General features: G+C 49.3%; 11 protein-coding genes and 1 non-coding gene across 12 annotated transcripts; 7 read left to right on the top strand and 5 right to left on the bottom strand.

Annotated features, from left to right (window-relative positions):
- Positions 1–915: 915 nt before the first annotated feature.
- TRM1 (RNA methyltransferase tRNA(m5U54)methyltransferase) lies at positions 916–3,372 on the bottom strand (the record flags this gene model as incomplete). The annotated part of the gene is made up of 1 exon (XM_064895967.1): positions 916–3,372. One exon carries the CDS (start codon positions 3,370–3,372, stop codon positions 916–918), a length of 2,457 nt encoding a protein of 818 aa, XP_064758654.1.
- A 1,075-nt stretch (positions 3,373–4,447) lies between these two features.
- Positions 4,448–5,242, top strand: LTR64_001587 (uncharacterized protein; the record flags this gene model as incomplete). Its single annotated transcript, XM_064895966.1, has 1 exon — positions 4,448–5,242. One exon carries the CDS (start codon positions 4,448–4,450, stop codon positions 5,240–5,242), a length of 795 nt encoding a protein of 264 aa, XP_064758653.1.
- Positions 5,243–5,738: 496 nt separating this feature from the next.
- LTR64_001586 (uncharacterized protein) lies at positions 5,739–8,363 on the bottom strand (the record flags this gene model as incomplete). The annotated part of the gene is made up of 1 exon (XM_064895965.1): positions 5,739–8,363. The coding sequence occupies one exon, from the start codon at positions 8,361–8,363 to the stop codon at positions 5,739–5,741; it is 2,625 nt and encodes an 874-aa protein (XP_064758652.1).
- Positions 8,364–9,070: 707 nt separating this feature from the next.
- On the bottom strand, positions 9,071–10,420 carry LTR64_001585 (uncharacterized protein; the record flags this gene model as incomplete). Its single annotated transcript, XM_064895964.1, has 2 exons — positions 9,071–10,117; positions 10,166–10,420. 2 exons carry the CDS (start codon positions 10,418–10,420, stop codon positions 9,071–9,073), a joined length of 1,302 nt encoding a protein of 433 aa, XP_064758651.1.
- A 621-nt stretch (positions 10,421–11,041) lies between these two features.
- Positions 11,042–12,913, top strand: LTR64_001584 (uncharacterized protein; the record flags this gene model as incomplete). The annotated part of the gene is made up of 3 exons (XM_064895963.1): positions 11,042–11,134; positions 11,232–12,168; positions 12,225–12,913. The coding sequence occupies 3 exons, from the start codon at positions 11,042–11,044 to the stop codon at positions 12,911–12,913; spliced, it is 1,719 nt and encodes a 572-aa protein (XP_064758650.1).
- Positions 12,914–13,005: 92 nt separating this feature from the next.
- On the bottom strand, positions 13,006–14,351 carry LTR64_001583 (uncharacterized protein; the record flags this gene model as incomplete). The annotated part of the gene is made up of 4 exons (XM_064895962.1): positions 13,006–13,577; positions 13,627–14,014; positions 14,062–14,203; positions 14,254–14,351. 4 exons carry the CDS (start codon positions 14,349–14,351, stop codon positions 13,006–13,008), a joined length of 1,200 nt encoding a protein of 399 aa, XP_064758649.1.
- A 1,962-nt stretch (positions 14,352–16,313) lies between these two features.
- LTR64_001582 (uncharacterized protein) lies at positions 16,314–16,787 on the top strand (the record flags this gene model as incomplete). Its single annotated transcript, XM_064895961.1, has 2 exons — positions 16,314–16,407; positions 16,504–16,787. 2 exons carry the CDS (start codon positions 16,314–16,316, stop codon positions 16,785–16,787), a joined length of 378 nt encoding a protein of 125 aa, XP_064758648.1.
- Positions 16,788–17,289: 502 nt separating this feature from the next.
- On the bottom strand, positions 17,290–18,252 carry LTR64_001581 (uncharacterized protein; the record flags this gene model as incomplete). The annotated part of the gene is made up of 1 exon (XM_064895960.1): positions 17,290–18,252. One exon carries the CDS (start codon positions 18,250–18,252, stop codon positions 17,290–17,292), a length of 963 nt encoding a protein of 320 aa, XP_064758647.1.
- Positions 18,253–19,146: 894 nt separating this feature from the next.
- On the top strand, positions 19,147–19,253 carry LTR64_001580. Its single transcript has one exon. It is a non-coding gene; the product is annotated as a tRNA-Ser (tRNA).
- A 1,023-nt stretch (positions 19,254–20,276) lies between these two features.
- On the top strand, positions 20,277–21,917 carry LTR64_001579 (uncharacterized protein; the record flags this gene model as incomplete). The annotated part of the gene is made up of 1 exon (XM_064895959.1): positions 20,277–21,917. The coding sequence occupies one exon, from the start codon at positions 20,277–20,279 to the stop codon at positions 21,915–21,917; it is 1,641 nt and encodes a 546-aa protein (XP_064758646.1).
- Positions 21,918–22,409: 492 nt separating this feature from the next.
- On the top strand, positions 22,410–23,888 carry LTR64_001578 (uncharacterized protein; the record flags this gene model as incomplete). The annotated part of the gene is made up of 2 exons (XM_064895958.1): positions 22,410–22,818; positions 22,885–23,888. The coding sequence occupies 2 exons, from the start codon at positions 22,410–22,412 to the stop codon at positions 23,886–23,888; spliced, it is 1,413 nt and encodes a 470-aa protein (XP_064758645.1).
- A 440-nt stretch (positions 23,889–24,328) lies between these two features.
- On the top strand, positions 24,329–26,596 carry LTR64_001577 (uncharacterized protein; the record flags this gene model as incomplete). Its single annotated transcript, XM_064895957.1, has 3 exons — positions 24,329–24,654; positions 24,706–25,080; positions 25,129–26,596. 3 exons carry the CDS (start codon positions 24,329–24,331, stop codon positions 26,594–26,596), a joined length of 2,169 nt encoding a protein of 722 aa, XP_064758644.1.
- Between the last annotated feature and the right edge of the window lie 369 nt (positions 26,597–26,965).

Below are 26,965 nucleotides of genomic sequence, written 5' to 3'. Positions count from 1 at the left end.
GCACTTAGCACTCTCAAGTAACTGCTTCGAGGTTGTCTGTGTCACTCAGCCTTGAATGAGAGATAGGACGTTGACACTCGGCCTTTGTCTTTGCCAATTGGTTTTTGACGTCTTTGTGTCAGACGCTCTATCTCGGTAGGTTGTACATAACATCCCGTGGGTTGACAGTGGCGGGTGGCCCGTCTTCAATGTTTCGCCAGTCTTCGACCCACTCTGGAGTAGACGGGAGGCTAGAAGCGTTGTACTCTGGTAGTGTGTCATCAATGTATTGGTTTGGGTTGTTTACGGCAATCTGATATTGACCTTGTGCCTGTGCCTGTGCCTGAGCTGCCTGTCTTTGTGCTATAGCTTGTCTTAATAATTGTACATGAGCTTCTTGTCTTTGTGCTTCTGCTTGCGCTCGTGCTATCTCGTGTTCTTGCATTGGGGCTAGCGCTTGCGTTGGATCACGTTTAAATGCTTCAGCATGTGAACACTTGTGTTTGCTCGCGCCGAGGCATGGTGCGCACATCAGGGTATAGTAAGCTTCTCCGTTTTTGTGTATCAAACGGGCGTGACAACGTGGTTGCCCAGCGTTTTGACATTGTGTACATGGACGCATAAAATCTGCTGTCTGATCCGCGTCGTTCGCCATCGTGGGTCTCCTAGCAGGCGGCATGGTCGTGGTACCACAAGTCGAGGGAGGACAATATAATCAGTTGATAATGACGGTGGATTTGTGAGTGTAATCGATTCTTGATCGAAGGGACAAATATTGACTGAGAATTGGTCTGAGAAGGGATACCGGAATGGAACGATGGTTGATACAATTCATAGCTTTACAGGTCAACGTCGTTGGTATCGATGACTAGGTATCATGGCTCATCTGCAAACCAGTATATAGCACCCCATACCGGATGCGTTCGTGAAGTAGATTCAGGTACCACTACCAGCCCTGACCATAGGACCCCAGTTTGCTCGAGGATTCATCTGATATCTTACCAGCTTGCCTCCTGACTCCCGAAAGGCACGTCCAAGCCTCGCATCGAAAACGACGTTCAGCTCTGACGGATCTACACCGTTTTCGATGAGCGATTTGCCAGTCATGCTGGAGTTTTGATCATTTGACATGGATGAAACGTTATGATTTGGAGGAGATCCTCGAATTGAGCCGTTGGATTCTGCGGAGGTAATCGTGCCTGGTACTCTAGTATCCTGAACAGTACTGTGGCTGCGACTTGAGTCAATACAACCATTCGTCGTGAAGGATTGTTGCCTCGATCGGTGGCCTAGGTCATACAACGCGCTCTTCAAAATGCTTTGCAGATCTAATACAGAGTCAACCGCAGTCGAATTTTGACCCAGGCCCAATTGTTCTAGTAACCGTTCTCTGGTTTTGACCGCGAGCAAGGAGTCAGAGTACCGGCCACGTATCCGCCTCAGAATGTTCCATCCAGGACTTGACTTCTTGACACTGCCCTTATCAGTGTATTCTCCTTCCCCAAACAGGCGTGGCAATATCTCATTCTCCATCTGTCGAGCCCATTCCCGCGCGATCTCCCAAATTACTTCCCAGGGAGCATCGGTTTTGAAGCTTCCAGGCTTGCAGTGTGATCTTGTACAAGTATAGCCTAGAGAGAGGAAGGCGCCTCTTAACGGATCTTCCGCTGGAGTTGGCATGGCTAGCACCTTCGCAAGATAGGTTGGAAGAAAAAACAAAGGAGCTGGTGACAGCAAAGAGGGCGGCATTCTAGCAATAAGAGCCGAGGCATTCGTGTCAAGGTCATCTGTTTGTACTTGAGGGCCTCTATTGGTGTGCGGCACGTGCGAAGACTGCTCTGCAGCCTTGTGGGTCAATTTCACAGGCCAGCCAATATCTTCCTCCTCTAGGGCAACAGTGAGCATGCCCTTGATTCGCTCGGTTGTACCATACATAGTCTTGTCGGCGGTCGTAAGTTTATCGAGAATCTTCTGTACAAAGACAGGGTTGTGCAGTGGACCGGCCCACATCGGACCGCCGAGGTGCATCTTTGTGCCGCAGTGCTTGCAGTATTTGTCGACAGAGGGTGCTTGCGCAAAACCATGTTTGAAATATGGTTCGTTGTTCTTGGCCTTCTTCTCCTGATTTCGGCCCACGAGCTGAGTATGCCAAGCACCACAGCCCTGATCGCAATTATAGACTACCATCGTCGTGCCAGCCAACAGCTTGACATCCTGCTGAGACTTGTGTACACGAACAAACATGCGCCCATAGAAGTCGATCGATAGGGACAGAAGTGGTTCAACAGCGAGACCATATTTTGCTGCCGCCGTTGCAATAGAGTGCAAAATTAAGCGCAAGCCTGCCTCGTGTGAATGACTACCCTTGAGAGATATACCACCATAGAGTGCATACGCTTTCTCTGGGTACCCATTGGAAGCCCATACTCCAGCATCGGTGCATGTGACGCATAACATACCTCCATCAACCACAGCTTGGAGTGCAGCATCGATGAAAGGAGCAGCTGTCCCGTAAGGATCTAGGTCAACGACATCGAACTTGTGTACGTAGCCAGGTTTTGGGTCCACAACCTCATTGCCAGTCTTGCTGTACATGAACTGTCGAGCATCACCCACATTGGAAAAGACTTTGCCCTGGAGCTTGTTGTGTTCGATGTTGAGTTTTATGGCTTCGACCGCCTCAGTAAGCAGATCGTTGGCTACCACAGTCGTGGCAAATGGTATTTCTTTTGCATATCGAATGGCACGAAGACCACTGGCAGACAAAGCGTCGAGGATGGCGAATGGAGTCTGGTAAGGACGTTTCTCCGGACTAGTCTTGGGAGGTACTGCTTGCGCGAGACTTCCGGAAGTTGATTGGTGATCTGCATGTCCAGTGTGCCCACTGGTAGTCGTCCCGTGGCCTTCGTCTCTCTGCTTGTCAACGCCATTATCAATACATGCTCGCTTCGTGTTGAACTTATCAGTGCTATCGTCAAGGCCGGCGTTATCGGCCTTGCGCTTGGTTGCAGTAGATTCGTTACTCACGGGAATTCCTTTATCGGTTGAAAACTCTGCCGTTCCTGGTACGGGTTGAAGAGTTGCTGACGTCTTCTGTTTCTTCTTATTACTTCGATTGACGTTCTTAGCATGCTTTGCCTTTTTGATAGCGATCGCACTTTCACCATAGACAAGGATGGCAAGTACACTTAAGTCACGGTTGTACTGCTGGATCGGATTATAGAAGACTGCTTGGTTGCCCTCGTCATTATTCCTAGGCTGGCGAGATTGAGCGACTTGGCTTTTTTTCGCCTCTTTGTCTCTCGAGTAAGGTGCCAAAATGGATGCTGCGCCTTCTTTGACAGTTCTATACATACGCTCGTTTATCGTGATAGGGGTATCTGAGTCCGCCATGGCTGATTTTGATGAAAACTTTTTAGAAACCCGATTGTAACCAACCAAGTCATTCCCTCTAGACCTGACTCGGAGCTGACCAGCAGCTCGAAGAAGGAGATAACGAGTGACTGGGAAACGACAAGCGCAGTTCATTACAGGTCAACGCCTGTCAATAGAATAAAAGACCTGCTATGGAGTGGACCACTGGCACAACGCGAAAATGTGTCGCGGTAACAAATCGAGTGTGCTCTACGAGGAAGGTCAAGCGATCTGTAGTAGATTATCCGCTGCTTCTAATCTGGGATCTCGAGCACTACTTCAACTCAGGACAAGACGAAGACTGACTCTCCCGAAGTCTAAGTTTTGTACTCAATAACATCATAATTGTCTACGAGATGTGCGCCAACTAGCCCGGCTCAGTCGAGTAGAGCTGAAAAACTTGGGCAGTGCGACGGTGGGATACTTCTCTTAAAGAGAACTTTCTTCAAATAATTTGTGCAACAGCAGTGCCGATGCTGACTGCAAAAGATAGCTATCATCTTGAACCTCAGGTTGTTGAGATGAGATACACGAAAAGGAGATTAGCAAGCTCTACCTGATTTGATGGCGAATAGAGATAGTGTGCTGGATCCAGGGTCCTTTCAGTTGAGGAACCTGGGGAAGGTGGAACCAGCACAATCTGGGGTTAGCCACTGCCGGGGTTCGGAGATGACGAACCTTCGAGTCTCCTCAGTCGTGCAACGGGTTGATCTCGTGATGAGCCATCCGTCTTTCTTCTGACTCAATTTCCCGTCGACCTTGCTTGTCGTCCTACACAGCTGTACTCAACTTCAACTCGATCTGTCCCCTTCCACCAAGCACCAAACCTGCCAACAACAAACGAAGTCTCGTGCTTCAGAGTTGTGTATCATTGTTGGGGTCTTTACCCACTTACCTCCATTGCATCATCGCGCAGATGATAGCAATAAGCCCTTTCACTCTGCTCGACGGCACTTTCGGGGCATGAGTGGGCTGATTGTATGCCATTTGCAACAGTCAGCTCATTAAACCAAAAGGCTATAGACATCACAATTTCATCAACCTCCACCTCAACATGAAGCGTGTCAGAACCAAAAGCAGCGACAATGCCGGCAATATGGAGCCTCCCAAGAAGTCCAAAGAGACCACCAATGGCAAACGAACTCAAAGTCCCAAGGACAAGCAGACCGAGAGCCCAAAGGCCCGCCAACAATTAGCTTTAATCACCAACAACGTCAATGGCACAGATCACCCAGCAGCCAAACTCAACCTCAAAATCATCTCTCACGGCCGCGTCAACGGCCCCCTCGACGACCCCGAAGACGGCGAAGAGATGCTAAACTTCTCCGTCCGTGACATCCCCATGCCCCCAGCAAAACTCCGCAAGAAATACAGCGGCCTCTCACCACGTCTCCGAGCCGAAGTCTTCTCCGAGAAACAATCCCGCCTCAAATACGATACCATCGTCACCGAAATGGAGAAGATGATGACCGTCATGGAAACAGCTCTAACCTACGACGCAACCCACCAGGAAATCGACGAGGAAACAGCAACGACACTCATCGTCAGCATCCAATGCGAAGAAGGCAAGCACCGCAGCGTCGGTTTCGCCGAAGAACTCGCACAAAGCGACACGACCAAGCGCAAGAACTGGACCGTGATCGTTGAGCACAGAGATCTTGGTGATGATGACGCAAACGGCGCAGACGAGGATGATAGTGATGAGCCTCCTACTAGTCCGACCACTACCAGAGCTAAAGAATGTGTCAAGACCATGAAGAAGAAAAAGGACAAGAATTTGAAAAAGGCAAGGAATATGCGTTTGCAGGTTGAGGTTGCTGAGAGTGGTGCTGAGGATGGTTTTCTTTGAAGGGAATTGTAAATTATACTTGTCTAGATTGTTCGTGGGCTATCCAGAATACAGCGATTTGTGTTGTGGTTGTAAAGCCTTTTTTGGCGCTGTAGTAGGGTAGCAATGCCGTTAATCAAGGACTCTCCACTCAATTTAAACCATGTACTTTGTGCTGCTGACATTTTCACTATGTTCAAAGTGATACATTACGTCGATAGCAGCTTGTAGTGTTCCAATGCAATTGCTGCAGCTGGGAGATTCTGAAGCTCTTTTGTACGGCAACGCTCGTGGACGTGGAAGTGCAATTATGCCGCAGCACAAATCGGATACGATAGACTACGTGGACTCACTGCTTTCAGTATTTCAATTTAGGCCGAACTTGCAAGCGAGCTCCTCGAATGTAACAGTGCTATGCTAGTAGGATGAGAGCAAGAAAAGCATGATCGCTGGCAATCAGTGACTCGTGACCTCATACCTGTCCGTCTTTCAGTGGTATGCAAATTTATCACACCGATTATCCTATAACCCAGACACACAACTTGAGAGGCAACGCCACGATACGCAATAGTACAAGGACAACTCTAGCGATCCTAGCAACCAATGCATATACGCAAGCCGCAATCATGAGGTACAGAATACTTCGCAGACAATTTCCTGCCAATTCACTCAGATTCGTGCTCTGTGGAAGAACAATGGTTCCGGTGCGCTTGTATTCATACATGACGGATGACAAGGTTGTGATTGTGTCAAGGACGACGACCAACATCTCCTTGACGTATATAGTAGCCATCAACAAATAGTGAAGAAGGTGAGCAGACATATCCGACCTAGAGATGCGAAACGAGTTGTATCTGATCAGTGAATTCACTCTACTAAGCACACTGATCGTATCAGACTCTCTAGTGGGAGTTGCAGTATTTTCCGCACCCACGGAGGAAAGTGCTGGCTCGTCGATGTAGGTAGGTACTGGATCGTCCTTCTCGTCCTCAGCAATGTCTTGGACGTCCAGGGGCTCGGTCGCGTCTAATTTGACGACTATCGACTCCTCCTTCGTCTTCCGAACACTGTGGTTCTTTCTCAGTCCTCTAGGAATTGGAGACTGGGGTTTTGTGCTCTTCTTGTCATGGACCTCAGCTTTCACAGCAACGGCAGCTGCAGCCTTTGCTTGTCGTCGATCAAAACTTCGAGGACCCGGCACAGTAGTTGGTCTATTCACCTTCTCCTGCTTTGTTGCTTCTTTCTGATGGGGAGGAGACTCTCGAAGTGTTCGCTTCAGTGGTTCTTGCTTATCAGGAGTTCTCTGTTGAGCATTCGGTTCGTGCCAGAAATTTTCCACAATGGCATTACGCAACTTGGCCAGTCTGCTGTCACGAGTCTCTCTTGACTCAAGCAAAGCCTTGTTGACTGCTTTGACAGAAGTCTCAAAATTAGCGTCGAACACGCCCATGGATTTGAGACTAGAAGTCTCGCTTTCTGCGGCACTACCGCTCGGACTTGGATGTCCCAGACATCCCTCATGACAATCAAGCACTACGCAACATTCTGGACAACAAATCGAGTGATCACGCAAGTCAATACCGTCCTGAGCTCGTGAAGGGACTTGGCTTGTTCTAGTGAGCTGTAAGGCTGCATTCTTCGTTGTGGTAGCCTTTGTGCTTCCCGAAATCGAAGTTGCTGGTGTGCTAGCATCTTCTCTCGCCGACTCGGCGCTTCCGTCTTCGCTTTCTGACAGGTTCTCCCTAATACCAGTCTGGCTCGATGGGTTGGCTGACTCCATAATTGTCGAGCCGACTTTGGCCTTTGAGATCTGACGAGTGTCTTCGCCGTGGCACTCCATCTTTGGTGGGTTTTGTGATACCGGACGTCTGACAGAACTGTCTATGCGGGTATCTTTCGCGTTCGCGTTCGATTCTTTGCGGTTGGTATGGCCGCTTTCCCGGAATTTTGTGTCCTGGATAGTCTGCTTCGATAGTGTACCATTCCGGGTTCGTGCTATTGAGTGGGGAGACATCTTTTCGACCTGTTCTCTAGACATTGGGAAATGATTGCCCGCGTTTCTGAGATGCGTATCGAACTCGTGGATGGGGAAATGAGAGTTCGTCCCTGCTCGCCGATGGTGGTAGCTCGTTATTGGCTGCTGATCGAGAGCGCTTGAGCTGCTTGATTTCTGGATTGTCTGGCCATTTTGGTAATCTCGACCTTGAGCGTAGAACCTCATGCGACCGGGTCCAACAGCAACGTCTGGGAGTAATGCTCTCGCTGCTCTGAGAGGATGAAGATTGCCTTCTTCTAGGTATACTCCGCCGAATGGCGTTCGCGACATTGGTGGTCGGTTGGGCCGCAGTGGTTGTGTAGTGCCGTGGTAGGATGTCGGGTGCATCCTGGAGGGTTGAGAGGGGAATGGGCCACTGCTCGTCCGCAGAGATCGCTGAAGTTGTTCTAGGTGGACCTTCGTATTTGTGAAGCCTCTGGGTCGTAGTGGTCTGGGGCACTGAGACCTCACAGGCACGCCTAAAAAAGAGTCGTCCTCGTTCTCCATGACATTTGTGCGATGGCCCTTGCGGCTTGCGAACTCACGGCCAATATCATCAGGACTGAAATAGGAAAACTGTGCCTTCTTTTCTGATATGGGACTTCGTACGACAGTCTGGTCGCTAGGATTGCGGGCATGAGAATGTGCAGACAGGTTGTGATCCAGTTGTCGAGGACTGCCTACAGGCTTTCTGCGAATCTTGCTGACGTTGGGCGCCATATTTGTGGGTGGTAATGCCGTCTGGGTCCCACTGCTGGAGGACTCCTGTATGGTCGACAATGTCTCAAGGTTCTCCTCAGTTAGAGGGCTGAACTGCCGCCGGCATGCTCTTTGACGACCAGCAATAGGCGGTCGTGTATTGTCGTTGCCGCTTGCTCCCATGGCAGTTTGAGGTCTGCTCGATTTGTCCATTTTCCCAGCCTGAACAATACTTACCCATTGATCACCTTCCATTTTCCATTGCGCTGAAGGACCCTTGTCATGTTTGACACGACCAGTTCCGCTATCGAGGGAGCCTACAATACTGACTGCGTCTGGAGTTATCAGCCCTGTACGAGGATTTGCTCCCCGTACCATCAAGCAATCATCTTTATCCACAGTACGCATTATGCTCCGCCTCCTTGTGATGCCTTCCTGGTCTGTGTGCTCATAGAACTCTGTTTCAGCAATGGTCCGTCTTTTGTCTCGATCTTTAGCACTCGAGAGGACTGCGGCGATGGATGGAAGACTGCCTGCACCATCTAATTGCCGCTGGGTGGTGGCCTGAAGTTCTCGTGTGGCTCCAACCGAATCTGTACCTGGTACCTTGAAGTCGTCTATAAAAGAAGCAGAACGTTGTTTCGCTTTGAGGTGACTAGGTGCAGAACTGCATCTCGAGGTGAAATTCCTGAGCCTCGTATGCTTGGAGGGCGTAGTGGGTTCTGGTACTAATATGCTAGGGCTATTCAGCAATTTGAGTGTGGCGTTGCCATCACGTAACTGAGCTGTTCTGGTTTCGGTCACTTTGTGTGGTGCTAACCAGCATGAGCTGCGTGGTCTGGTGCTCACGAGCTGCTCCGACTAAGACCTGCGTCCTGAGAAGCTCATTGCGTCGAACTGGTTGCTATGCTATACAGTCTAAGAAATGTGTGTATCAACATGTGGTCCAAGCTGATATTGGGTCAGCCATTGAAGGTGAGGATGTACATGGTCAGAGCTTGGTAAGAGCATTGGGCGATCGTACCTTCCACTTTTGGTTCGGTATCTTAGGATCTAGCTTTTAGATTTCTTGCTATCTGTACATGGGTATCTCGTAGACGAATAAAAGGTAAGAATTAAAAATTGCCTGTTTCCCGTCGAGCGGTATCCGGCTTGAGATGGCCCCATCGCTGTCGGGCTACATTCGTGTTCACTAAGCCACCAGCAGGGGTGCTTTTTCGCTTGTCTGGACTTTGACTGCCTCTATTTCTTGCCACATCGTTGAGATACTGTCCCTTGGCAGGCGAGAAATTAGTAGAGGCACTCTTTCTGAGTGGAGAGGCGGCATGCGAATAAACTCCAAGACTACCACCCCCAGCATTCGGTCGAAAGACTGGTTGCTTAATTGCAGTTTGTGGTCGCATAGGTGATGAAAGGTTATTGTGAGGAATTGGACTTCTGTAGTCAGGTGTTGTAGTTTGCTGCTGAGGTCCATTACTTGCATCGGCCTGATTTACGAAACTCGGATTTGGATTTGTCTTGAATCCTCTATTGATTATAAACGCTGGCGGAAACACCACCACGTTGTTGTATCTGTCCTCTTTCGCCTGGCTGTATGAATTGTCTTCTGTGTATTGTGTAGCCACGTCTCTATACAACGGGCTTGTTCTGGGTCGCACAAATTTGATGTCGTACTCGTTCATAACCTCTTTCGATATCAGAGCGCTGTCCTTGCTCTGTTGTGAAAAGCAGGAGCTCATGAAAGATAGCTGGAGGGATAGCAGGAGAGCTAATAGGATTGCTGTTGCAACTGTAGTGCTTGGTCTTGGGTTGGCCGGAGAAGTCGGGAGGAACATCCAATACAGAATGACATGTCCAGGACTGAAGTAACAAAACAGTCTCAAGGATACTGGTAAGGGATCCCAAAGTGAAATTTCCCACACATCTTCACGTGCATTAGGATGCGCTCTTGACTCGGCCGATTCACTTCCAAGAAGTTGTGAGAGGTATCGTAAGGGTGATGAGGAGATGGGGGAGGAGTTCAGTTTGACTCTGTGAGCTGATGGAGTGCTGAGAACCACATCGACCGGGGCTTCGAACAGGCGATAATGGCGCTTGCGAAAGAAAGTGTAGAAGGTGTTGAGAAAGCATATCATGGTCAGCAGATAGACGAAGAACCACGCCTGGTGTTCCTGTTAGCAAGACATCGAATAAATGATGGTCACACATACTATGCTTGCAGCCCATCCACTGCCTGTACTCTCCCCAAACACATCATCGTAGCTGTTCGATCTCTTTCCCACATTTGCTCTTGAGATCAGGAAGATCAAATTGAACGCAACACCTATAGGCGCTGCCCAGGCTTTTTCGACCTGATCCCAGCCATAAGACTCGATCCCCTCAGAAACTGACAGTAAAAAGTCGTACACATTCAAGGCCGATTTGATGCGCTCTCCAAGTGGTTGCTTTCGAACAAAAGGCGGCATTATGAGGGAGTGTCAGTTTGATCCTCCATCCAGTCCTGCAGCTAAAGCGTTCCAAAACAAAATACGAAACGTTGGTTCGATTCACCTTGCTGAGAATCTGAATGGTTGCAAGCGGAAAGGCCAGTCCGCGTCGGGATTGTTTACAGGATATGACGGCATCTACCGCGACAAGCTAGTTCGGATAGAGTAAAGACTGATCCATAGCGTGTCAAGCACTGTAGCCTAAGGCAACAATGAGTCTCCCCTCGGCTAACACGTATTTCTGCCACCCTGCACCTTTCAATACATTCACGAGCAGATTCTGCCCAGTGCCAGCCAATTGCAACGAGAGAAGGTTGCTAAGACCAAGAATCGCACTCCTGCCCACAGCTTGTCAGAGCTTCGGAATTGTTCTTCGTCTTCTGAAGTAAGCTTTAATCTGTACCATGGCTGCAACAACTTAATACGGTTCACTCTATAAGCACTTAGCAATAGCTCACAATTTACCTCGGAACTGATCTGCTTCTTACTGAATCTGTTCTTGCTGCTTTCGTGGCCCATCCTACTTAACTATCTCACCAGCTTCGAATCTAGGTACTTAGTCCCTTCGCATACCATTGAGGCGAAGTCCATCTACCAATTATGCCTTTCCCTGACCCAGGCGAATATCCCATATCGAACCAGGACATTGTATCCTTCACCTTTAATGCTGCACCATACGCTCGTGATAGACCGGTAAGTATAGTTACTAGCTGAAAGAGATTAAAGACGTATCAGTACTAGCGAAACACTCAGATTACTATATCGAGAGGCCACACTAACAGCTCCGCAGCTGTATATCAATCCAGCCGACCCGTCTGAGCATTACACCTACAACACCTCACGCAAGCTCGTTCGCCAACTTATTGCTGGACTCAAAGCGAACGGACTGCAGACAGGGGACACAGTCTGCATACACAGTTTCAATTCTATCCTGTATCCACTTCTTATCCTTGCGATCATTGGAGCTGGTGGATGCTCTGTTGGTACCAACCCGTCTTATACTCGTGCAGAGCTCGGCCATGGCATCCGTCTTGCAAAAGCCAAGTTCGTGCTAGCAGAGCCCGAGATTCTGCCCAATATGCTTGACGCCCTGAAAGCCAACGACATCGATGTTGATCAGAAGCTCTTTATCCTTGACACGTCCAGCACCACGTCTCCGCCTGAGGGCCGGCAGAGTTGGAGAAAACTTCTCGACTATGGCGAGCAAGACTGGGTCAACTTCGATGATCTGTCCAAGTCGAGAGACACAGTCGCCCAGCTGTACTTCACCAGCGGCACGACAGGGTTACCGAAATGTGCCATGACAACACATCGCAACCTGGTAGCCCAGCACCAGCTGTTCTGGGAGCGGAATCCGCGCGACTATCCTTACAAGGGTGTACTTGTTATGCCCTTCTTCCACGTAGGTATTGCTCCCTCCGTCTTTACCAGTGTTATTCGTGAAGGACGCCAAGGGTACGTCATGCGCCGTTTCGACCTCATACCATACCTGCAGTACTACGCAAAGTACAAACTGACCGAGATCTTTCCTGTACCACCTATGATTAATGCTATTGTGACGAGTGGATTTGCGGATGAACAAAGCAAGAACTACAGAAAAGACTGTAGTCTGCGCTCCATACGCAATGGCTATACCGGGGCAGCGCCTTGTTCAGGCCACTTGCAGGCACGTTTCCAACAATTATTGGGTAGGGGCGCAACCTTCACTCAAGTCTGGGGAATGACAGGTCAGTATCATGAGCCCCGTAATGCAAAATTTAGCTTACCAGAATGTGTTTTGCAGAGACAACAACCATGTATACAACAGTTCCAGACCCCATTGCTCGAGCATGTACGAAAGGAAAGCTCGATACTGCTTGGGGTTCCGTAGGAGTTCCAATGCCATGTTTGCAGGCGAAACTCGTGGATGAGGGTGGCAATGACGTGACAGAAAGTGGGAAAGGCGAGCTATGTGTGAAAGGACCTACAATTGTAAAGGGCTACTTCGAAAACGAGGAAGCAACCGCAGCGTCCTGGGATGCAGAGGGTTACTTCCGTTCAGGCGATATCATCGAGGTGAGGCCGCATAAAGACCCCGAAACTGGTGAGGAATTCAAGCTTTGCTTTGTGGTCGATCGACTTAAGGAGCTCATCAAAGTTCGTGGGTTCCAAGTGGCTCCAGCAGAATTGGAAGGTGCACTTGGCGAACACCCTGACATTGTTGACGCAGCTGTTATTGGCCTGCCTACCCGAGGTGAAGATGGCACTGAACTGCCAAAAGCGTTTGTGGTTAAGCGAGAAGGCTCGGGATTGACAATGGAGGATGTCATGGCACATATGAAGACAAAGGTAGCAAGGTATAAGCAACTGGAAGGCGGTGTCGAGTTTGTTGAAGCAATTCCGAAACTGCCATCTGGTAAAATACTGAAGCGGGTTTTGAGAGAACAAGCGAAACAACAGGCACGGCAAGCAGGTGGCATATCGAAGATCTAGATGGAAATCTCAGTAGCTGCGTGTTGATAAGTCATCTATACTACAAATTGGCTGCTATCTGACTGTACATATTCATCTTCTCAGCTCTGGTCTCATCGTACCTCTACAGTCTGCAAGGCAGGCTGGTGTGGTAGCGCTAACTGTGGTGCAGGTAGAGGAGCAGGCACGTCGTGCAGATTCGCCGGCTCGACGTAGTCCTTGAAACCATTGACCCTGAGTCTGAGCTTCCTGCTCTCAGCATACACCACGCGTCGCAGACGGTTCGTGCTTCCCAGCGGTTTGTGTTCCTTCAATCCATGCCATGAGTTGACAGTGATTCTATCATCCCACCAGACTCTGAATTCTGGTAGCCAGCTGTCCTGTGGCTCGAACTCGATGGTGGCAATCTGCTCAAACGGATACTTCTTCTCATCCCATTCGATGCCAATGTCTTCCACAGACTGCTCCTTGAGATCCTGAAGCATCTGGGCGCAGAAGCTGTAGGTGACCTTGTTGTTCATATGGAATTGTCGGGTATGCTGGGAAATGATGTTGACTGGGTCGTCATCCCTCACAACCTGATCTTGAATCTTCTTCTGGGCCTCACCCAATGGGAAGACGCCGTACTTTGCAACGTAGTCACCGTGACGGTAGGCTGATTGGGAGTATTCTGGCATGGCGACCACTATGCATCTGTTAGTGTGGTTTGAAATCGACGTTACAAAGTCACATACTGTACTGGCGGGGCAACTGGCCACCCAACGTGGCTACATCGGCGTCCACTCTCTCCCCCTGCTCTTTCGCGAAAGTTGGGAGGTCGTTCCAGTTGCGCTCTAGCGAGTCCGCAATCTCGTAGGTAGTCTGTGGATCTCTAAGCTCGAGGACGGAGTAGTTGTTGAATGTCCAGTCTTGAGTCTTCTTGTCTTCTCCCCAGATCTTTTCGCCCTCAACTCCAAAGATCTTCATACCAATGCCTCGAGGAGCTGCGAGATTGTCGGGAAGGATCTTGGGTGTCAAGGAGGAATATCGCATGATGACATCGTAGGTTCCTGGTTGTTTGAACATGCCCTGAGCAAGGTATTCGGGCAGGTTGTCGTGGACAATGAACTTGCCAACAACACACTGCGAGAGTTAGCAGATGTTTGTGCGATAGTTGAAGCTACACATACGCCTTGTGTCTTGAGGTGAGTACCTCTCAAGCAATGATGGTGTTCATTGAAGTTCATCATTTGAAAGCGGTTGAACTGAGCCGAGACTTCATGGATCTTTTCCTGCTCGCCTTTCTGATAGTACTCGACACCTTCAGCGTCCCTATCATGATGCGTCAGTCACCAGCGAAAGCACAGATTAACTAGACTCACCATTTGACGTACGTGCCAGGCGCTGGCTGATTCTCGCCATTGGCCTTGACAGTGCCACTTGCTGCCTCTCCAGTATGAGGATTGTGAAGGTTCGACATACTGACAATCTGCTTCGAAATGCTGTAAGTCCCAATCAGAAATGGTGTCTCTCAGTAGTCCTAGCGGAGGTGGACAGAACAGGGCGTGGCCACGACAAGAGCTTTATGTTTCTCCTCGCTCATACTTCTGAGCTTAGACCGTGCTGAGGCCTCCATACTGAATATCGTGGACTCTGTATATGGTTCCAGGTGGATGATCCATACCACCGTTGTAAAGTTCGGGGCTTCCAACCAATACTTCCCTCTGCAAGATGTTCAGTTCGTGTGAAAGCTTCAAAGTTTGCGGGGACGTTCATGTTTGTGCGGGGATGAGGGAGTCTGGAAGCTGACATGGACAATCAATGTCCTTCTTATTGGTCAGATGCACGATCGATTAGCAAAGGATGGAGTGCTTCTCATGCAAGATCGACCAGTTTTTGGAATTCTGGTCTGCCTCTGTGGCGGACTCGAAACTCTGAGGGCATGTGCTGAACTGTTGGTTCGAGATCTCGGAATATGCCTGAGGGCTTCTTCTCAGGTCACTTGACAGATCGAACACGTTCTTGAGTGCGCTATCATGCGAAGACACACTGATATCCACGAGTCGTATCAGGATCTTCTGGTACAAAGTGAGTGACTACCTTGCGTGTCTCAAAGTGCGTACTTGAGATCGTAGCTGCCTACAATTCGCGACGACTTCTTCTTGCACTCGCACAAGTAACGATATCGACCATAGAGCTTGCTTCGAGCGAGGCATGTATTCGATACAGTAAGTGCACTTCCAGTTCACCAAGCAACCGATGTAAATTGGGGTGAAATCAGTAGACTGCCAGTCGACTCCGCGACATGAAGAGCAGTGCGCGCAACCTAGTCGTGCATCATCGGCTGCCAATGTCTAGTGTACCATATTAAGGTCAGTTCTACGACTGTACCGTGTAGGAGCAGTGCCAGTAGTTGTAACCTTCAAGCCCGAGACGCGTGCTTCGACGTGTATCACGTGAACATTCAACTTTACGAGGGGCGAAGATGAGTCCGTTTTTGCTCCTGCTCAATCACTTCACTTTCAACTCTACTCACATCAATATGTCGTTCTCGGATCACTGCATCGAGTGACGGATCGTCATCGTCACTCATAGTGCCGTAACGTGGTTGTATCTGAAACGTCTCATCACTTCGCTTCTTAGAAAGAACAAACTTCTACGCGCCCAATGTTTCATCAACCTTAAACCAGCAGGCGCGGTATGCGGCTCTGTCCATTGTCTTCCTTGTCTTTCAAAGTGAAAGGTACTGCACGCTGTGCGCTCAAGAAGCATCCTTTCGGTTTTGTCTCAACGCACATCAGGCGACGCGAACATGGCTGCAGGCAGCTTAAGCGAAGCATTCAGCTTCGAACTCAAAAGAAAACGACATTATGAAGACGACGATTTAATGATAGAACATGACCTATTTGTATCAAAAAAACCGAATCTAAGACAGTTGCCGATAAGATCGCCAACCAGACCGTCAATTGCTGTGACACCAGCTTTCGAACAATTTGGCAGCATACCAGGAACTTTGACGCCGGATAGCATACCAGAGGATTATGGTTATCGCAGTCGAGACGAGCAGCGTCACCAGTTTCCTACTGGTAGACTACAGAACTTTGACAAATCAGCATTGCGTATCACGACGAATCCAGACATGTCGAGCCTAGCAGTTACAGCGATGGATATAAATTCACCTAAGCAAACGACACATCTACCGCCAACACCGATCAGAATCGGTAGGGCCCGATCCAACGACCTCATGTCTCCTATGAGATCTCCAGCAACCGGCACACAATTTGCGAGCCCTACAACAAGCAACTTTGCTCGCGACCGCCTTCCTACACCAGTCGCATCATCCTTCCCAGGACGTAGTCCATTCGAATCGTCTTTCGCTTCTGCCGCAGCACGACAATTAAGACCCCACGTCCTTCAACACTCTACCATACTTAGCCCCATGATGGACGCAGAATCCTGGACACCTCCAGTCCAACGTCCACCCAGCCCGGCACCAGAACTCGACGAACCTTTCGACGAAGATTCAGCCATGGCAGGTGTAGACGACTCGCAAATGAGCAGCTCCTTCACAAATCTGTCAGTACATTCTCAAGACAATCTCAACGACCTCCCCACCATCGACTCCTCGCCAGGTAAGAACTGGTCTCCTCACAGCTCCAACGTCAGTCCAAGGACTAGAGGCCTCGGGTTCGATGGGAGTATTTCCAATTACAACGCTTTCATCCGGTCAGACAGCTTTCGCATGAGCACCATCACAGATCTGCAAAGGCCGGTCTCTACGGGCGGAATGGGTCACTACAATGAAAATCAGCAAAGCAACGGACGGACGGCGAAGTTGCACATGGGATTTAAATCGGATTGCGACAAGTGTATTGCCAGAGTTCCTGGCCACTATAGTCACATTATGTGGTCGTAACAACTCTGATTTTGGTAGCAATGTGCTCATTTGGACGGCAAGCGATTTTATGACGGGCGTTTGAGATGGGAAAGAGGTATAGCGTGTGCTACTGAGACGGTTTTGGTTTGGGTTTTATGCATTTGCGATATGTTACAGCATAGCTATTTCGTTGAGTATAGTACTCGAGACTGGTAACAGAGCAAAACTGTGCTAAACTAGGTCTGAGCATTACTGATTGAATCTGAGAACATTCTCGTGATGCTTGGAAGCAAGGCTATCAATTCTTTTTGTCTTTGTCGATCCTCAAGAATAAAGTAAGCTCCTCAGCCATGCTGTAGCCGTTTCTATGGACGACTCACAACGCAGTTCTGTACGACCCAGAAGCAGTAAACTTTTCATACAGTCTACGGACATTGTTATTCTGCATGGCTCGTGGCACAGCGCTCCTATATATATGGCCAACTTTTGTCGGATTTTAATGTACAAAGAATCGTATTATCTGCATCCGTGTCCATCTATATTACGACCTGGATCCTCCGAACAATGAGTACCACAAACTCGAACCAGAACTCGAAATGTTATCAGCCAGCATATCGAGCTGGCCTGGCCGTCTTACCTGCCCCTGTCCCTGTATAGCATCCACTATCGGCGACTGCTTAACAGGTACCTGCTGCATCTTGTTCAACGGTACAGGCCTCCCCTTCTCATCCAGCCCAACACCGGGTATCGAGCTTCCTGAAACCGCAGCACGTTGAAGCTCAACCTCAGTATCTCCCCTTGTAAACCTCTGGTTCTGCTGCGCCTTGGCTTGATCCTCCTGGAACCGTCTTTCGCTCTCTCGCAAGCTTTGGCCCCTCTCCGCCAGCGTCTGCTGCGTCGGCTCGGCACCCATATCTCCCGCCGCCGCACTCGAGCGAAACATATTCTTGACACTCATGAAATACCCCTCCTCTTTCCGTCGCTGTTTCTCCTTTTGATAATTCTGCTTCAATTCCTCGCCTGCACGTTCCTGCTCCAGTAAATGTAGTTGTTCAGCGTCTGCGGTGCCAGCCAAAAACGCACTGCGAGCAGCCTCCAACCTGTCCATCTCACGCTCTATCCATGCACGTTTTTGTGTTCGGTTGTGGGATATTAGGGAGATGAGGCCGTAGGCTGCGACTACCGAGGCGACAGCGGAGAAACCGAGGAGTGTGTATGTTGTCCCTCTGTGAAGGACGTCTGCTACTCTTCGTCCGCGAGCTAATATGCGGTCTGATGTGCTTAGTTCTGCGGCTCGTTTGGCGAGATGGGCTGCGCGGAGTCGGGCCACGCGCTGTTGTGGAGTTTCTGATGCTGGTGCTGGCTGTGAGGGTTGCGAAGGTCGTGGTGTGGGTTTGTTTTGTTTCAGTGATGGTGGTGAGGAGTTAAATGAAGGTGAAGAGGAAAAGGAAGGTGTGGTCGACGTGAATCGGGTGAAAGTATCGGTTGGTGGTTTGCGAGACATTATGTTTCGGCTGGTCTGTTACGCGACTTGGATTGTTTCCTGGGTTATCTGTGACAGAGTGTGGTTCTGTTGTGGCAGTGCCTAAGATGACAGTTGATGCAGATGTGTGGTTCGTGTTTACGTTCATGCTCTGACTTTGCTTCTGGAAATTCATCCATGACGAGCAAGACTTTCGCCGAAGTTTAAGCGCCACCCATAACGGACTGGAACATCAGTCCAAAAGATTCGGGCCGCACCTGGAATAGGACTGCTTCAAGAACGAGGAGCAATTAAAGCCTCACAAAAGCTTTGGCTACTACTACTACGACTGTTTCTATAATGACCTTGTGCGTAAGCTCTCGCAGTCTAGTATGACCCCAGGCATCGGTGACGACTTGCAAGCACCACCACAAACATATTTCATATACAAAGTCATCGCCAGCTTCGTTCTCAGCCTCGAAAACTTGAATAGAAAGTTTACGCGCAAGATGAGCCACAGCTCTTAACTGACCACAGTGTTCTGCCTGAAGCCGAATGACAAACCGACATGATCCTCATCCAGCTGCGTGCTCGTCGGTCTGTACTTCGTGGCCAAATAATAATGATGATGCTCTGTCTTGTGAGCCAGAATAGTGACATTCGACGATAGCAACAAGTATATGCTGCAGCTAGAAGAGTACTATGCGAGCACTAACACCAATGACTATATGAGTCGATTGGCGCCAGCAGCTGCACATCTGTGCTGTCTTCACAAAGTATCAGGCTGAGGACTAGTCTGATAATCGTGTATCAAGTCCTATCATGCCAATTTGACTCGACGTAACCCTCTAGAACTCATCATGTGCTGGACCAACAGCGACAATGACCTCTGGTGTTTAAGTCGCGATGTAGTATTTCATGTGGATCGTTTCGAACGTTATTAGCGGAGTGGTTAATGCGCTGCCCTGCTATCATCTAGAGTATTCTGGGTAAGCTGTTAGGCAGTCCCTTCAGGGACGCAGGTTTGACCCCTGCAGTAAATCTTCTCCTTGTCTTTCATACACAGCGTCGAATCGTCTGCATACTTCAAAGGTGGGAGGCCGTAGTGAATGTTATGTCTTCTGCTTGAGTCATGTGGATGAGTGTCTCTTTGCCAAAGTGCACATCATTCGTGGGATAAAGTTGTATATTTTCAGCTTCCTCCTCCGAATATTCTCGACCACAATCCACGACCCTCATTCGGATGCGGATCACCCTTGCTCATCTGCTCATTGATCCAGTTCTCCATGAATTGTCTGTCTCTCAACTTCTTCTCGTCGGATAGACGATCAGTCACTCTTTCAGCTCTGCGGCCACCGAAGCCGATCAAGGTCGGTACGCTACGCACGCCGTACTCAATCCCAACATCGTACATTGTAGACCAACCAATACCGCCTCCATCGTCACGTTCGGGCGAGTCCAGTTCTAGCTCTGCGAAGGCTATCGAGCCATAGGTATCGCCTGGCGAGGGCTGCTGACGATTCTGGACAACGGATTCCACAAGGGGTGTGATCTGACTACAGGAATGGCACGTATTGGTTTTGAAGAGGGTTAATAGTAGGGTATTCGATGTCGCTGAAGACTGTAGAAGAGTGTGGAAATCGGCCGGTCGTCGAATGGATGGTTGTACCCGGTTTCTAGCAGCACTTGACGTGAAGGAGAGAGGTCGTCTTTGTGGTAGTAATGCTCGATTGCTGTTATAGGCCAGCTGCTCTGCGAGTTCTGCAATATGAAGCTCTACTGTGCTCGGAAAACTATGCTGGGGACGCATCCGGACAGCTTTCGAACATCTATAAATCGAGTGCTTCATCTTGGATCTCGAGCTTCGGAACGTAGAAAGAGTAGACTCGGATTGACCTGAGTAAACAGAAATCAATTATCGCGAATAGTTCACTCCAAGATAATTGGCAACCTGGCACGTCATTTCCGGGCTGGGCTGCAGCGAACCCTAACCCTAGCGCAAGCGGTCCAAGCGAGTGTGCGAACCAGCATCTGCAAACCGTTCTCGAGACCTAGTAAGGTCGAACATGCCATCAAAAACTCTTCTACTCAATGCCCGTATCTTCACTGGCCTTGGTGACTCTCCCGAACCTGCTGCCACCTGCATTCTAGTTGACAACGGCTTGATCGAGCACATTGGTGGCTCTGAAGATGCAGAAGTGCAACATGCACGTCAGGTAGGTGTTCACGAACACGATGTCGGTGGGCGAATGATTGTTCCCGGTTTCATTGATGGCCACATGCACATTCTACTTTTCGGGAGTTCATTAACAGCCATTGACATCGAGCATTGCAAGAATCTAGAAGACATCCGCAGCACTATCAAGACCGGTGCTGCTGCTCAGCCCCATGCTCTTCGACTTTTCGTGCAAGGATGGATGCATTTTCAGACTGGAGGAAGGGCACTCGCCAGTGATATTGACGATTTAGATCCGAGACCTATCTTCATCAGCAGCAGAGACCTGCATTCAGCATGGTGCAATACAGCTGCACTGACTGACATGGAGCTTGAGGGCGTGCCCAATCCACACGGTGGTGAGATTTTACGTAACGAAAATGGCAAAGCCACAGGTCTACTGTCTGAGGCAGCTGCAGTCTCAATAGTTTGGCCACATCTGTCCAAGGTTGTTGGCCGCGAAGAGAAGTTGTCCCAAATTCGTGAGGCCATATTGGCGTACAATACCGCTGGCTATACTGGTATGGTCGAGATGGCAACCGACGAGGAGATTTGGTCCCTACTGACAGAGCTGCGAAACAAAGAAGGACAGCTCAACATTCGTATTGCTGCTCATTGGCTCATTAAACCATCCAAGATACCCGCCGAAAACATAGCTCAAGTCAACCGCGCGATTGAGCTACATAGTGACTACAATCTTGATACCAATCCAGATTTGCGCATCGCAGGAATCAAGGTCATCGGCGATGGCGTAGTTGATGCCTGTACAGCTTCTCTTCTGGAACCATACTGTACACCTTCCACCAATGCGGATCCGATCTGGTCATATGAGCAACTGCTTCCCGTTGTCCAGCACGCCGACGCTGCCGGACTACAATGTGCTTTACATGCAATAGGTGATCGGACGGTCAAGGTTGCAGTGGACGTACTTTCCACGTTAGCGCCGTCAGCCAGTGAAAATCGTCTACGAGATCGACGGCACCGAATCGAGCACCTCGAGCTGACATCTCAAGATGATGCCCGTCGTCTCGGTGAACTAGGAATTACAGCTTCAATCCAACCTGTCCACGCTGACCCAATCCTGAATCGAGCTTGGCGCACGCTGCTCGGACCAGAGAGACACAAACGAGGATTCGCCTACAAAGAATTTGCAGACGGTGGTGCACACGTAGCGATTGGTACTGACGCACCCACTGCGTTGCATCTGCCATTACGAAACCTATACATTGCTACCACGAGACGATCAGCGCGCGAGGAAACGTCAGCAGAGACCATGAACGAGGAATTCAAGCTCAAATTGGGTCAGGCACTGTCCGCAGCGTCTTTTGGGGCTGCATATAGCTGTTTCGCTGATAATAGTGTGGGCACATTGGAGAAAGGCAAACTTGCCGACTTTGCGGTGGTAGACATGATATGGGACGCAGACCAACTACTCAAAGGACGTGTAGATGAGACCTGGCTGGGTGGTCAATGTGTCTTTCGTAGATTGTAGTCCAGCAAAGCCAGAGCTGACCCTTAGCCAACGGTGTTGCTCTGTTCCAAATATGGCAAGAGCTATCGAGCCAAATATGGTAGGAGCTGTCCATCTAAAGTACTCTGATGATGGTTCTTCGTAACGCGGTAGTTGGATTTGGCCCTTAGTACTCATGCTACTACATAATCTTGGTTGTCTTCTGAGGTGAATTTTGCATAATCCTATTCACGACAGCTATTTCGAGATGCCTCGGTATTGTTCATCATACCTGTGGCGATATGCAAAGTCGAGCCACTCTGTGGTTGAACTTCTCCAATTACAGGTGCTCCGGACACTCCACAGAGTCACTGCTGTTCCATGAGTGGATGGTCGTTCGACCGACTCGCTATCGGACGTCTTCCATAAGTTTCATCATTTTCCTTTCACGTCCATTGATATATTCCCTCTACGATTCCTTCACCGACACTACCACTCTCTTGCTCAAGTCCTCTCAGACGACCGAAGCATACAATGGCTACTGAGAAGCCCCTCGTTCGTGACGTCGATGTCGTGGTCATTGGTGCTGGCATATCTGGCATAAACAGCGCCTATCACTTACAGACCAGATGTCCCAACCTTTCTTACACTATCCTTGAGGGTAGACGAGAGCTTGGAGGAACTTGGAGTTTGTTCAAGTATCCTGGTATCCGATCAGACTCTGACTTACACACTTTCGGATTTTCATGGGAGCCATGGAACCAACCACAGGCGATAGCTGAAGCTGATGCTATAAAGACGTATTTGGAGTCCACTGCTAAGAGACACCATATCGACGAGAAAATCCAGTATGAGCACTTTGTGCATAAACTTAGCTGGAGCACTTCAGACCAGAGATGGACTTTAGACGTTGAGCATAGAGGAGAGAAGTTAACTTATCATTGTAAGTATATGATAATGGGTACTGGTTACTACGACTACAAGCAACCCTTGGAAGCGAAGATTCCAGGCCTAGAGGATTTCAAAGGCACGATAGTCCATCCGCAATTCTGGCCCGAAGATCTCGATTACAAGAACAAGAACGTCATCATCATTGGCAGTGGTGCAACAGCTGTTACTCTTCTCCCAAATCTCGCTAAAGATGCAAAGATGGTCACTCAGGTTCAGAGAAGTCCAGGCTATTTCCTCGTCCTACCCGAAAATGATCCTGCAGACGCTTGGATAAAAGCCAAGCTGCCAACCTGGATATCACGTCGCTTGATCAGGTTCAAATACCTTCTCGGTGGACTCCTCATCTATAACTACTGCCGTTTGTTCCCTGAAGCTGCTCGCAAAATGCTCAGGAAAGGAATAGCACAACAGCTACCTGAAGGAACCGACATGGATCCACATTTCAAGCCCAGCTATAAACCTTGGGATCAGAGAATGTGTATCACGCCAGGTGGGGACTACTTCAAAGCATATCGTGAAGGCAGAGCAGAGATCAAAACAGGCAAGATTAAGACAGTAACCGGGGATGGTCTGATTATGGAATCTGGCGAAGAAGTGAAAGCAGACATTATCATCACTGCAACAGGTCTCAAGATCCAAGTCGGTGGTGGTGCGCAGCTGCTCGTCGACGATAAACCTGTCGACCTCGCTGACAAATTTCTCTGGAAGGGCTGTATGCTTCAGGATGTGCCTAATCTCTGGTACGTTATAGGCTACGCAAATGCATCCTGGACGCTGGCTGCCGATGCTAGCGCCCGCCTGTTCACGAGAATGATCAACAACATGGAAGCTGGTGGCAAGAAGATTGTCGCTCCGTATCTCACTGCTGAACAGCAGAAGCAGATGGAGAAGGATAATGTTCAGATGCTACCGCTCAACTCAACGTATGTGACCAGCGCGATGACCAAGCGAGCAGTTCCACGAGCTGGCAAGAGTGGCAACTGGAAGCCGAGGGTAAATTACTTCTTGGACATGTACCGAGCGGTATTTGGTGATATCAAGAGTGGCGTACGGTACAACTGATCACCAACCGAATCACTCACGGTCATGGATCTAAGATTTGTGTTAGATTCAAACACGTAGAGACGTTTCACATCCAGGTATGGATGGCAATCATAAAAGCAGGGTTGCTTGAACAATTCCATGTTCTGTAGAGACCATAACAGCATCATTCCTAAAAGTTCAGCCGCTTGACTCAATCTGGGACAAAAGCGTCCGGAGAGGGAAGCTTGTTGTAGTGGCAAATTTCCCCGCCTCTCTCTATCCTGACCCATGGAAATTGTCTCGAGCGCGGGATATTCTATTCATCGTGCATTGAAGGCGTGCTTTTCGGATTGTAATTGACTTTCGCCCTTTCACCGCCGTATCAGTATATGCTTCGCGTGTTTCTGTACTCGAGTACTATGTGACACGGCATCAACGCCGAGATTGCCGCTGTCAAAGTCGTGTTTGTTGCACACGTGATGGACATCAAGCAACCTCCTCGCGAGGACGACGCCATATCACCTCACCATACCGATGGACTCCCAAAGATACACAAGAAGAGACAGTCGACGAGCAACAACGATGGCGAGTCTCCGCACAAAAGAGCAAAGTTCGAGTCTGAAGCAACCTCGCCGGCAGAACAGCAGCCATCACGTAAAGGTCGAGCTTGTGTCGCATGTCGGAAGCTCAAGGTCAAATGTGATGCTTGGGAGCGGGGCATGACGGGTTGCTCGAGATGTCAAAGGCTAGGTATAGAGTGTATCAACGCGAGGAGGCTTCGTATTGCTGTAGAGGGTGAAGAAGGGTATTGACTCTTTCGAAGAAGTGTCCTTAGATCATGCTGACTGTCGTGTAGTGGCACGCATCCAATAATACAGAAAATCGAGAGAGCCCTCGAGGAAGTTCTACACAAGCTGCAAATGCCGAATTTGGAGTCATATGCAAACGAAGTTGCCATTGAGCCACCATTACCACCACCTCAGAAACCATCTGTTCCTGAGTTTCAGACAAACCAAACGACTCGCGAAAACTCGAGAGATCCAGTCGAGGATGAGAAGGACTTGGCACCTGCTCCCATGGGTAGTCTGTATGAAGCTACTCAGCTCAATAGCCTGAGAACTCGCCTTCGACGCGTCAATCCAAGGAAACGCAATGCTAAGCGCAGAATGGAGGCAGATATGGTATCGCAAAATCTGCTCTCGATAGCTGATGCTGAAGAACTGCTTGAGTTGTAAGTAAGGGTTGAGATTATTAGAGATTCTATACTAACATTGACTAGGTTCAAACGATCTCTTTCGCGTTACTTGTTCAATACAGCAATACCTGAAGACGTTACACTTCAGGCTGTCCGCGAGTCTTCGTCTGTCTTGTTTACCGCAATTATGCTTGTAAGTGCCTTGCACGTTCCGGGCAAAGAAGCTATACACGCCATCTGCCACAAGCAATTTCTCGAACTTGTTTCTACTGTGATGTTTGACCGATTCCATACACTTGACGATATTCGAGGACTATGTATCGCAGCATTTTGGCAACCAGACTTGAGCTGGAAACTCTCTGGCTTATGTATTCGCATGGCAACTGAGTTGAATCTACACCATGCATTCTACAAGGCTTTCTATGCCCCAGGACTTTCGGAAGGAGAAAGAAACAGACACATCGAGAAGGCGCGAGTCTGGTACCTTCTCTATGTGCTCGACCACCATTTCAGTATCGCATATGGACGACCTCCAGTGACTGCTGAACTACTGCCAATCAAAGAGCATAATGTGTTCGTAAACAGTACATCGACTACTCCTTCTGACCGCAGACTGATCTCTCAGGTTGGCTTGTTCGTGGTAATGAGCAAAGCTTACGAGATTTTTGGTCTGGAGCCCGATAGAATGATGGGTAGTGATGATGCGTCTCTGCTCACCCACATGAAGTTTACGGACGACACGAGACACTGGCGAGATCACTGGCGTAATGCGCTATCAATCGACAAATACATCGGTGATTATCCTGCCAAAGGTGTCATGCTCCATCATGGGTTCAGCGAGCTTGTGTTGAACTCATTGGCTCTTCGTGGTCGACCTCTTGAGAACCTTGAAAATCTACCCACCAGCCTACGACCACTTGCCTCTCGAGCCATCGATGCAGCACACTTCATACTTCAATTCACAATGGATGAGCCAGCTTATCGAGAAGCACTTGTCGGCATACCACTTTACCTACATTCTATGGTCGCTTTCGCTGCAGTCTTCCTAATGAAGATCGCGCACAAATGGCAGGCGATCGGTGTCAACATTCACCCAGAAACACAAACCAAGCCTCTCATAGAAGGCATGATCCAGACCCTCCGAGCCTGCCGAGCAGGCGCCAACCACATGGTCTATAGCATGGCAAGTGGTTTCGAAAGACTTCTCAAACAATGGGGCAAGAACGCGCCCAACGGAGTCTCACATCGATCACTCCTGCCTCGACCTGGCGCCCTGCGAACAGATTCAGGCACTCTGCTTTCGCCGAGCATTCATTCAAGTCCAGAATACAACCTTGGTCAACATTTTGATCCTACGCTTAGCGCTGAGTCTTACGATGCACCGCCAACAGGCTTGTCGGGCTATTCGTTTAGTGGTTGGGGTCAGGATGATATGCTTTGGAGTATAGGTGGAGGGTATGACTTGCTGGCACCGAATGGGTATGACTCGACTGAATATTCGACTTCTTACCTGCCTCATGGCCGTCATGATTCGATGCATCATGCTCAATGATATTGGGCAGAATTGTATTGATACCGTCTCAGTCTGATGGGAATGCTGCTCATCGCAACTTGAGTCACCGAGCGAGAGCAACGCGACAGAAGGGGGTGTGGTCACCTAGGCAGTAACCGGCTCTGATGCACTGGTTACAAATTAGATTCTCCGTCCTGCGTTTCTTGTTGGAGTGATAGGGGTCACTGCGTCCCGCATTATGACAATGGTGGTTGGTAGTTTCAGCAAGAAGGAAGCCAAGATAAGCGTTGAGGTGGGTCCTTTTGGCCCAGATTTCAGGTACTTGTGCTGCACTCGAAAGCAGATTGTGAGGTGCTTCACGTGACGATTGTAGCCTTCACAGGGGCACAGGGGCGTGATTAAGCCCTC

This window comes from Lithohypha guttulata, assembly GCF_036872675.1.
Source record: "Lithohypha guttulata strain CCFEE 5908 chromosome Unknown scaffold_1, whole genome shotgun sequence".
Classification (NCBI taxonomy): Eukaryota; Fungi; Ascomycota; class Eurotiomycetes; order Chaetothyriales; family Trichomeriaceae; genus Lithohypha; species Lithohypha guttulata.
This window is presented reverse-complemented; position numbering and strand designations above follow the sequence as displayed.